Here is a 12,105-nt window from a genome sequence, read left to right on the forward strand (position 1 = left end):
GCTTATTTTCGTAAATTCTTGCTACTCCAATAACTTAGGGGTTTTTATACCTCCAGAAATTATTCGTTTGACAATAGTGGGGATGTTACTTCTGCCATATTGGCGCTGTCCAATTGTCGCTGATGGTCTCACTGTATACGGGCACACTGCGCAGACCAGGAAAATAACATCCAACTGTCAGATTATTCCCAAATATTCGGGGTAATGACAGGAGCCGTACAATGCATAGTTATAAGTAGTAAAAGTCGTGTGATGGCAATGTGTAGAGGACTGGTCCTTGTACTATTTGTTGTTGTAGAAGCTTGATTATGTAGTGTGACTGCAGCAATCTTGTGTTTCTACAGGCAATGAAGATGCAGAGAGTGCAGCTCATGAGGCAGATGAAGGAAGATGCTGAGAAGTTCCGCTCCTTTAAACAACAGAAGACTAAAGAAGTGATTCAGCTTAAAGAGCGGGTACGTGGAGGTATTGAACTACGATCTATCTACAGAGTCTCTTCATCTTGTAATGCCATGGGATTTCTTTAGGACCGCAAGCGTCAGTACGAACTCCTAAAACTAGAAAGAGATTTCCAGAAGCAAGCCAATGTCCTGCGCAGGAAAACCGAAGAGGTATGGGGCCATCGCTAACTACTTCTGTCATGTATTGTATCCCTTTGGCATGATGTAAATAAGGTGTTTTTTTTTTTAACTTTTTTTTAGGCCGCAACTGCAAATAAAAGGTTGAAGGAGGCTCTGGTGAGACAGAAGGAAGCTATGGACCGGCGGAAGGATACTCAGAGCAAAGGCATGGAAGGAGCGTCTGCTAGAGTCAAGGTGTGTGAAGGCGCTGCCCTCAGTGTGTGTGATGCACAATGCCGAGCACGTTCCATTAAACCCCTTCACGACCGCCCAATTTTGCACTTTCCGTGTTTTTATTTTTTTTTTTATTATTCTTCCTCCTTATGAGATCTGTAACTTTTTTGTATTTTTCAGTCAATCTGGTCATGAGGTTTTTGTTTTTGTTTTTTTTTTTTGTCCCCCCCCCCCCTTTCCTCAGAACCAGCTGTACTTTTAAATGCAACCATGAGTTTTACCATAGTGTACTGGAAAACTGCAAAAAAAATTACAAATGCAGAAAAATTGCAAAACAGTGCAATTGCACAATTGTTTGATATTTTATGCACTGTGTTCACTATATGGTAAAAACTGATGTATCAGTGTGATGCCTCAGGTCAGTGTGTGTTCGTAGACCTAACCATGTGTAGGTTTTAAAAAGCATCGTGTCTTTCTTTCTTTCTTTCTTTCTTTCTTTCTTTCTTTCTTTCTTTCTTTCTTTCTTTCTTTCTTTCTTTCTTTCTTTCTTTCTTTCTTTCTTTCTTTCTTTCTTTCTTTCTTCCTTCCTTCCTTCCTTCCTTCCTTCCTTCCTTCCTTCCTTCCTTCCTTCCTTCCTTCCTTCCTTCCTTCCTTCCTTCCTTCCTTCCTTCCTTCCTTCCTTCCTTCCTTCCTTCCTTCCTTTCTTTCGTCTTCCCGCCTTTCGTCTTCCCGCCTTTCGTCTTCCCGCCTTTCGTCTTCCCGCCTTTCGTCTTCCCGCCTTTCGTCTTCCCGCCTTTCGTCTTCCCGCCTTTCGTCTTCCCACCTTTCGTCTTCCCACCTTTCGGGAGCTCCAGTGTTTCATAGAGCCAGAGGTCACAACTCAACGCATATCTAGGAGAGCCTAGTTCTGCCTCACATAGACTTGCATTGGAAGCTAAAGGCACAAGTTGGCACTATGGAACCATAAGTAACAAAGGGGACTTGCATTTAAAGCCCCATTCCAGCGTTGAAAATAAAACACAAAATGCTGGAGTGGTGCTTTAACCCCTTAATGACCGAGGGCAGTAAAATTACGTCCTAGCGGTCATACCGTTACTGCCCGCGGTCTGCTGGCAGCAGCATGCTGCGATCGGCACACATCTCAGCTGATTTTCACAGCTGAGATGTGTGCCTGCTAGGCACGAGCAGAATCGTTATCTGCTCGTGCCGTTTAACCCCTTATATGGCGCTGTCAATATGTGACAGCGCCATTATAAGCGCGATCGCGGTAAACTTTTACTTACCGCCCGATACCGAAAGTCACGTGACGCGATCACGTGACTTCCGATAGTTGTCATGGTAGCACAGGGTCATGTGATGACTCCTGTACTACACATGACTTGCTTTCACTTTCGCTGTGCCCGCTGCACAGTGAAAGACAGTGAGCGTATCTGCTGTATACAGCTAGGTAGCTGTGATCAGCAGATAGTGCAAAGCGATCGGACTGCTGATCGCAATAGCCCCCTAGGGGGACTAGTAAAATAAAAAGTTTGTTAAAATTAAAAAAAACCTAAAAGTTCAAAGCACCCCCCATTCGCCCCTTTGAAAATTAAAGGGTTAAAAAAATACACATTTGGTATCGCTGCGTTCAGAAACGCCCGATCTATCAAAATATAAAATCAATTAATCTGATAAGTATACGGCGTAGCGGCAAAAAAATTCCAAACGCCAAAACGACGTTTTTTTGTCGCCACAACTTTTGCGCAAAATGAAATGAGAGGCGATCAAAACGTAGCATCTGCGCAAAAATGGTACCGTTAAAAACGTCAGCTCGAGACGCAAAAAATAAGCAGTCACTGAGCCATAGATCCCAAAAAATGAGACCGTTACGGGTCACGGAATATGGCGTAAAACGTGCGGCACTTATTCGGACAAACTTCTGATTATTTTTTAACCCCTTATATAAAAGTAAACCTATACATGTTTGGTGTCTACGAACTCGCACTGACCTAAGGCTATCACACCCACACATCAGTTTTACCATATAGTGAACAAAATATCTCAAAAACCATAGTGCTATCGCACTTTTTTTTGCAATTTTTCTGCATTTGGAATTTTTTTTTTTTGCAGTTTTCAGTACACTATATGGTAAAACTGATGGTTTCATTTAAAAGTACAGCTTGTTCCGCAAAAAATGAGCCCTCACATGACCATATTGACTGAAAAATAAAAAAGTTACGTTTTTCAGAAAAAGAATGGCGAAAAAAAAAATCGGCCGGTCGTGAAGGGGTTAAGAGCTTTTTCTTCCCTAGAAGTATTTGTTGAACAATCTCTATGATCACTTCTAAGTGTTGTATACACTTATTGCAGTATTCTTCAGTGGGGCATACATGTGATGAAATACAGTCTAATGTGAAGTACAATAGTAACCCAGTACAGTCTGGTATTGACTAAAGAAAATGCATTGAAAGACCTATTCCCATTTTATTTTGTGTGAAAAAGAAATGTAAAACAAAAATATGAAGACATAGTGTGTGTGTGTGTGTGTGTGTGTGTGTGGTATGTATGTATGTATGTATGTATACCTTTATTCTGTCTGTCTTGCTCCAAAATTGTGTCCCGGGACATGTCCTTACGGTGACAAACAGCGGATTGGCTGCTGGCCTCGCCATGCCCCCGCACGGATTGGCCGCTCGCCTCGGGTCCGCCCCCCCCCTCGCACGGATTGGCCATGTCCTTACGGTGACAAACAGCGGATTGCCCGCTGGGCTCGCCATGGCCCCGCCCCCCCGCACGGATTGGCCGCTTGGCTTCACGGATTCGCCATGGCCCCGCCCCCCCCCCCCCCCGCACGGATTGGGCGCTCTCCTCGCCCAGGCTCTTCCCTCCCACACGAGGTGAGCGCATCAAGGTCCTGCGGCGGAACACACACACACACACACCAGATCGCATCCACATACTCACAACATCCCGTGATATCGCTTGCTTCTCGGCGGCGATACTGTGTAGTGATCTTCCAGGACCTGCTGGAGGATCACATGGCCGGAAGCATGTGGTACCGTGTTTCCCCGAAAGTAAGGCCCTGTCTTACATTAATTTTACCCCCAAAAGTCCCACCCTGCCTTACTTTCGGGGGAGGCCTTACATTGGAAAAAAAATGACAATCCTCCCCCCTGCAGCCTCCCCATTGTTTGAGAGTCTGGCATCCACCCCATCCTCCCCCCTGCAGCTTCCCCATACAGTGGTTCTGCCCCCCACTCTGCCACCACACACACTGACACATACGGTACCGGTACAGCCCCACACGGCACCCACACACATATCGTACCGGTACCGTACACACACACACACACTGACACACATACAGCCCCATACGGCACCCATACACATACCGTACACATACCGTACACATACCGTACACATACCGTACACATACCGTACACACACACACAGACACACACAGAGAGTTTCGGAACTTACCGTTACTTTCCTTCTGTTTCGATCTCCTCTGCGGTGCCGGGGGGACGATTCAGATGCCAGGGACGCTGGACCAATCGGAGCGAGCAGGCGGTGACGTCGCAGCTGATTTCGGCCAATCTCAGCTCGAGCTGAGGGCCAATCAGCTGCGAGCCGGCTGACTGGCCAATCTCAGCTCGAGCTGAGGGCCAATCAGCTGCGAGCCGGCTGACTGGCCAATCACAGCTCGAGCTGATGGCCAGCAGGGAGCCTTGCGGGGGCCATTCACCGGAGGCGGACCACGGGTGGCACGAGACTGGAGAAGGCCTGGATGGAGCGAGGGAACAGCGGCAAGTTCCTGTACTGTCCCCAGTGACCCCACCCATATGCGGCCTTACATTCCCCGGGCCCCCCGCTACCCTGCCTTACAATCGGGGGGTGCCCTAATTGGCGGACCCCCCCGAAACCCCCACCCTGCCTTACTTTCGGGGGGGTCCTACTTTCGGGGAAACACGGTATCTCCGGATGTTGTGATTGTGTCAGCGCGTGTATGCGATCGGATGTGTGTGTGGGAGTGTATGCGATTGGATCCGTGAGTGTCGGCAGAGGAGCACGGCGTGCAGCACAGCTGCTGGGATCGCCCACCGGTGGGCACAGGGAGAAGTGAGGTGTGTGTGTGCGTGTTTAATGTCTGGTGTATGACTGTGGAGCACGATGGGGGGTGCGCAGCATGGGGGATGGAGCACAATGGGGGGTGCGCAGCATGGGGGATGGAGCACAATGGGGAGTGGGGATGGAGCATGATGGGGGGTGCGCTGCATGGGGGATGGAGCACGATGGGGGATGCACATCTCCCCCGAAAACACACATGTATGTATGCATACATACACACACATATATGTGTGTGTGTGTGTGCTGTGGAGTCGGTAAGCCAAACCTTCGACTCCGACTCCTCAAATTCTCTTGCACCGACTCCGACTCCGGCTCCGACTCCGACTCCGACTCCTACATATATTGCTTATAGTTAGGTGAAAAATTTATTGTAGTACATGAATATGTGTATGTGAACATCAGACATTTAATAATTTTTATGATACAATAATCAAGATATTTGGATAGAACATAAAATATATTTATTGGAATACAACTTTAGAACACAAAAAACTGTAATAAATTGTAAATATGTAATACACTATGTAATATACAGTAGATTACATATATATCTTGTGTGTGTATATACACTGTGTGTATATATATATATATATATATATATATATATATATATATATATATATATATATATATATATATATATATATATATATATACACACAGTGTATATACACACACAAGATATATATGTAATCTACTGTATATTACATAGTGTATTACATATTTACAATTTATTACAGTTTTTTGTGTTCTAAAGTTGTATTCCAATAAATATATTTTATGTTCTATCCAAATATCTTGATTATTGTATCATAAAAACAATTAAATGTCTGATGTTCACATTGTACTACAATACATTTTTCACTTAAATATAAGCATTATACTAAATGTTATTATTTAGTAAAATATTCAGCACATTCTGCATTGCACTACTGTCCCCAATTTATTATATATTTTAGGAGTCGGAGTCGGAGTCGGTGCATTTTATACCGACTCCGACTCCACCAAAATGAGCTCCGACTCCGACTCCACGACTCCGACTCCGACTCCACAGCCCTGGTGTGTATGTATGTATATATGTATATATATGTATGTATGTGTGTGTGTGTGTATGTGTGTGTGTGTGTGTGTATATATATATATATATGTGTGTGTATGTATGTATGTATATGTATGTATGTATGTATGTGTATGTATGTATGTATGTGTATGTATGTATATGTATGTATGTATATGTATGTATGTATATGTATGTATATGTATGTATATGTATGTATATGTATGTATATGTATGTGTATGTATGTGTGTGTATGTGTGTGTATGTGTGTGTGTATGTGTGTGTATGTGTGTGTATGTGTGTGTATGTGTATATATATATATATATTATGCGCATGCGTTTTTGGTAAAATATTAATGGCATGATATGTCCCTTTACACACACAATCCGACAATTAAATTTATGAAAATCCATAAATGTAATTTTATGCATAATTATCACGAAGTTATAATTTTAATAAAATACATTTCTTCATCGTTCCTTATGGGAGACCCAGACCATGGGTGTATAGCTTCTGCCTCCGGAGGACACACAAAGTACTACACTAAAAAGTGTAGCTCCTCCCTCCGAGCATATACACCCCCTGGATGACCAAATCTAGCCAGTTCAATGCTTTGTGTTCAGGAGGCACACATCCACACATGCATTCTCATCTGATTTTGATTTTTGGAAAAGAGTTTAAAGAAAAGCGGGTCCAACCCTGGACTCCCGGCATGTCCCTTCTCACCCCACTGTGTCGGCGGTGTTGTTAAGGTTGATTTCAGGGCTGGAGCCTTACATGCCGCGCTCCTTCACCATCCCTCGGGCTCTGGCTTGAAGTGGGAGCCAGCACGGTTCTCCCTGCCTGGCAGGAGACCGGTCTCCATCCGCAGCCCTTTCAGGATCCTGCCGGACGGAGCACTCATCCCTCAGGGACCTGGCCCTGCGTCTCACAAGCTAAGTATCTGAGACGTTATTTTCAGGGGGTCCCTTGTACTTTAATGTGGGGGAGAGTGTGCTGTGTATGTATTCTGACATTCCCGGCCGGTTCTCTGGTTTTCACCCGAGAACCGCGCCGATGGTGCCTGTTTGCCGGCCGCATTGTTAAATCTAGGCCCCGGCTTCGCCTGAGGCCTAGTTTCGATTTCACTGCCCCTGCATGTCAGTCATGCAGAGGGACAGTGCGGCTCCGCCCAGCGGCTGTTCGGTACAGGGGAGAGACACTCCTCTCTGAGGAAAGATTCCCTTCCCTGTATATCTCCTTGGCCCTCCGGATCCCGCTCTCAGAGTAGGCCCCGGCCCCTCTCCTCGCTCCGGCGCCATTTTTTCAGTGTTCTTATGCCATGTCTGCACAACGATCGGCGCTGACTGCAGCATCTCTCTGGGGGTCCGGGCTCTGGGATCTGGAGGGCACAGAGACAATGTCAAACGGTCTGGCAAGCCACAACCTCCGGTTGTGGACCTGCTGATATACTGCTTATATACTCTGCTGGGGGTCATTCTGGCTCAGAGCCCCCACTTCAGCAGCATGTCTCACACGAGAAGTAAGGCTGCAAGGCTGTACTCAATATGCACTGCATGTATGCCTGTACCGAGCACATATCCACATTGTGATGCCTGCTCTAACATGGTGGTGCCTCAGCCTGGAGTCTCATCCCCCAGTGGTCCCTCCGGCTGCTCCGGCTCCGGTGGCTGAACCCCTGGCTTGGGTAGAATCCTTCTCTCCATGGGACAGCTGTCCCGGACTCTGCTGAGCATGCATTAGCCCCCTTCTCAGGGCGCCTCTGCTGCTACGGCTCGCTCAGCAAGGCCCACAGAGGATTCTTCTTCTGGTCTCAGACCCCGTCCTCCTCAAAGGAGACGCAGGGTCCCCTCTCCTTCCTCGTCCCGCGGCTCTGATTCACGAGCTGACTCGCAGGACGAGGAGGATCCCTTTACTGGGGGCTCGGACGCTACCTCCATGTCCCCCATTGATCTGTCCAAGGGTGACGCAGATATTAGTGTTTCGATTGCGTCCATTAATTCTGTACTGGACCTCAATCCGCCAGTATCAGAGCCAGAGGAGCAACCCTCTCTGGCAAAAAAGCACCAGTTTACCTTGCTTACGAGAACAAGGAGTGTGTTCCTTAACCACTCCAGTTTTCAGGCCACTGTGACCAAGCCCAGGGCCTGCCCTGACAAATGCTTCCCAAAGCGTGGTTCTGATGACCGTTTTCCCTTTCCACCAGAAGTGGTCAAGGAGTGGGCTCATTCACCAAAGGTGGACCCTCCGGTGTCTAGACTCTCAGCCCGGACAGTTGTATCAGTGGCTGATGGCACCTCTCTTAAGGATTCCACTATCCGCCAGGTTGACCTTCTGGCCAAATCTGTATATGAAGCGGCGGGGGCCTCGTTCTCCCCATCTTTTGCAGCAGTGCGGGCTCTCAAAGCCATCTCTGCTTCTCTAGAGGTGATGCATTCCCTCACCAGGGACTCTATGCCCGAAATGGTTGCCTTAACTTCCAGGCTTCAGTCTTTTCATCCTATGCCATTTCTGCCATGCTGGAGACTCTCACCGCACTGCGGTGGCCTCCGCTAATTCCCTCGCTATCCGCAGGCTCCTGTGGCTTCGAGAGTGGAAGGCAGATGCTTCTAAAGAAGTTCCTTGCTGGGCTCCCTTTTGCTGGGACCAGACTATTCGGTGAACAACTGGATGAAATTATTAAGGAAGCTTTTGGCAGGAAGAGTACTTCCATGCCACAAACCAAAACCAGGAAACCTGTCCAGGGCAGGAACCAGTCGAGGTTTCGTTCCTTTCGTTCCTCCAACTGGTCGTCCTCTAAGCCCTCGGCCTCGTCCACTAACTCAGCCAAGGACCGTAAACCCAACTGGCGCACGAAGCCGCGTCCTCAGAAGGCCGCAGGAGCTGCTGCCACTAAGGCAGCCTCCTCCTGACTATCTGGCCGCGCCAGCAACGTCCTTGGCCGGTGGCAGGCTCTCCCACTTTGGCGACGTGTGGTTTCAACACGTCTCCGATCAGTGGGTGCGGGATACCATCTCCCACGGCTACAGGATAGAATTCTATCCAGCCCGCCAAACAGATTTTTTTTTCTGTCAACTCCCCCCTGCTCAAAGGCCGCCGCCTTCTCACAGGCCGTGGCATTCTTGTAGGCCAATGGAGTAATTGTACCGGTTCCCGACTGGGAACGGTTCTGAGATTTCTACTCAAATCTCTTCCTAGTCCCCGAAAAGGACGGTGCCTTCCGACCTGGTTCTCAAGCTTCTCAACAAGCATGTTCAGGTGTGGCATTTTCGCATGGAGTCTCTGCGGTCAGTCAATGACCCAAGGAGATTTCCTAGCATCCATCGACATCAGAGATGCCTATCTGCATGTGCCAATCGCAGTTTCACACCAGCGTTGACTACGTTTTGCAATCGGAGTGGAACATTTCCAATTCGTGGCTCTTCCCTTGGGGTTAGCCACGGCCCCTCGAGTATTCTCAAGGTCATGGCAGCAGTGATTGCGGTCCTGCACCTCCAGAGGTTGGCAGTGATCCCTTTGTCCTGGACGACCTTCTAGTCAGGGCTTCATCCAGTGCAGACTGTTAGCGGAGTGCCTCGCTCACTCTTGCCACTCTAGCCAATTCGGGTGGCTTGTCATTCTGTCCAAGTCCACTCTGACTCCGACCCAGAAGCTCACGTACCCAGGGACGTAATTCGAGACTCTGCCGGCACTTGTGAAGCTGCCCTTAGTCAAACAGCAGTCCCTCCTCTGGCGGTGCGCTCTTTGCTGAGGCCCCGACGTCGTTCCATCAGGCACCTAATGCAGGTGCTGGGTCAGATGGTGGCGTCAATGGAAGCGGTTCCCTTGCCCAGTTCCATCTGCGTCCTCTGCAGCTGGACATTTTCCGCTGTTGGAACAAGCGGACTTCCTCCTTCCACGGGTTGGTGGCTTCGCCACAGACCAGGGGCTCCTTTCAGTGGTGGCTTCGGCCCCTCTCTCTTCAGGGACGCTCCTTCCTGGCCCCGTCCCGGGTGATCCTCACCACGGATGCCAGTCTATCCGGCTGGGGAGCAGTATATCTCCACCATGGAGCGCAGGGCACTTGGACTCCGTCCGAATCAGCCCTCTCGATCAATGTGCTGGAAATCAGAGCTGTGCTTCTTAGCCTTTCACCATCCGTTGGCGGCCAGGCACATTCGAGTCCAGTCAGACAACGCGACAGCATTTGCCTACATCAACCACCAGGGCGGGACACTCAGCTGCCTGGCAATGTTGGAGGTTCAACGCATCCTTCAGTGGACGGAGGACTCCAAGTCCACCATATCCGCAGTCCACATCCCAGACGTGGAAAACTGGGAGGCAGATTTTCTCAGCCGTCAAACCGTGGACAGCGGCGAGTGGGCTCTGCATCCGGCAGGGTTTCGGTCAATCTGCCGCAAGTAGGGCACTCCGGACGTGGATCTTCGCTCCACGATCCTCAGGCTTTTGCAGCAGACGCACTGGTTCAGGATTGGTCACAGCTTCGTCTGTCTTACGTGTTTCACCCTCTAGCTCTTGCCCAGAGTTCTGCGCAAGATCAGAATGGAGGGCCGTCGGGTCATTCTCATTGCTCCAGACTGACCCAGGCGAGCTTGGTACCCTGACCTGCTCAATCTGTTCGTAGAGGTGCCATGGCATCTCCCGGACTGTCCAGACCTTCTCTCACAAGGTCCGTCTTTCTGCCAGAATCCTGCGGCTCTCAGATTGACGGCGTGGCTCTTTAGTCCTGGATCTTGACGACTTCTGGTATCCCTCCTGAAGTCATCTCCACTATGACTCGGGCTCGGAAGTATCCCTTGGCCAAAATCTATCACAGGACCTGGAGAATTTTCCTGTCCTGGTGTCATTCTTCCGGCCATGCTTCTTGGCCTTTTTTGCCTTGCCGACCCTCCTGTCCCTTCTACAGTCCGGTCTGCAGCTAGGACTATCCCTCAGTTCCCTCAAGGGACAGGTCTCTGCTCTGCCCGTGTTGTTCCAGCGGCGTATCGCCCGGCTGGCTCAGGTGCGCTCCTTCATGCAGGGCGCATCTCACATCATTCCGCCTTACCGGCGGCCTTTGGAGCCCAAGGACCTTAATTCGGTCCTCACGGCTTCCGGAAACCCCCCTTTGAGCCTCTTAGGGAGGTTTCTTTGTCTTGTCTTTCACAGAAAGTGGTCTTTCTAGTGGCCATAACTTCCCTCAAGAGAGTCTCTGATTTGGTTGCACTCTCTTCGGAGTCACCTTTTTTGGTTTTTCATCAAGACAAGGTGGTTCTCCGTCCGACTCCGGACTTTCTCCCTAAGGTGGTTTCTGTTTCCACCTTAACCGGGACATTTCCCTGCCTTCCTTTTGTCCGGCTCCTGTTCATCGCTTTGAAAAGGTGTTGCATACTCTGGATCTGGTGCGGGCGCTCCGGATCTGTGTCTCGCACCGCTGTTCTTAGGCGGTGCACCTCTCTTTTTGTGCTGACCACTGGTCAGCGTAAGGGCCTCTCGGCATCTAAGCCGACCCTAGCTCGTTGGATTAGGTCGGCCATTTCCGATACCTATCAGTGTACTCAAGTGCCTCTCCCGCCGGGGATCAAGGCACACTCGACCAGAGCTGTCGGTGCTTCTTGGGCTTTCAGGCACCAGGCTACGGCTCAGCAGGTCTGTCAGACTGCCACTTGGACTAGTCTGCATACCTTTTCGAAGCACTACCAAGTGCATGCTCATGCTTCGGCAGATGCGAGCTTGGGCAGACGCATCCTTCAGGCGGCTGTCGCCCATTTGTGAAGTTAGGTTTCGCCTACTTCTCAGTTTTTCTGTTTATTCCCACCCATGGACTGCTTTGGAACGTCCCATGGTCTGGGTCTCCCATAAGGAACGATGAAGAAAAAGAGAATTTTGTTTACTTACCGTAAATTCTTTTTCTTATAGTTCCGACATGGGAGACCCAGCACCCTCCCTGTGGCCTGTTGGCAGTTTTCTTGTTCCGTGTGTTTTCACCGGCTGTTGTTGTAGACAGAGGTTCCGGTTGTTCCGGGTTTTGCTGTCTCTACTTGTGGGTGGATGTCCACCTTCATCTTTTGCACTAAACTGGCTATATTTGGTTATCCAGGGGGTGTATATGCTCGGAGGGAGGAGCTACACTTTTTAGTGTAGTACTTTGTGTGTCCTCTGGAGG

The 12,105-nt window shown here is 49.2% G+C and overlaps 1 protein-coding gene across 2 annotated transcripts in view; it reads left to right on the top strand.

The window, feature by feature from the left end:
• KIF4A (kinesin family member 4A) overlaps positions 1-12,105 on the top strand; it is a 187,289-nt gene that overhangs the window by 130,735 nt on the left and 44,449 nt on the right. For both annotated transcript variants that reach the window (XM_075324006.1, XM_075324007.1), the window contains exons 18-20: positions 345-455; positions 528-611; positions 702-815. In XM_075324006.1, the coding sequence (XP_075180121.1) occupies positions 345-455; positions 528-611; positions 702-815 (309 nt within the window). The remainder of the gene's footprint in view (positions 1-344; positions 456-527; positions 612-701; positions 816-12,105) is intronic.

This window comes from Anomaloglossus baeobatrachus, chromosome 9, assembly GCF_048569485.1.
Source record: "Anomaloglossus baeobatrachus isolate aAnoBae1 chromosome 9, aAnoBae1.hap1, whole genome shotgun sequence".
Lineage (NCBI taxonomy): Eukaryota > Metazoa > Chordata > Amphibia > Anura > Aromobatidae > Anomaloglossus > Anomaloglossus baeobatrachus.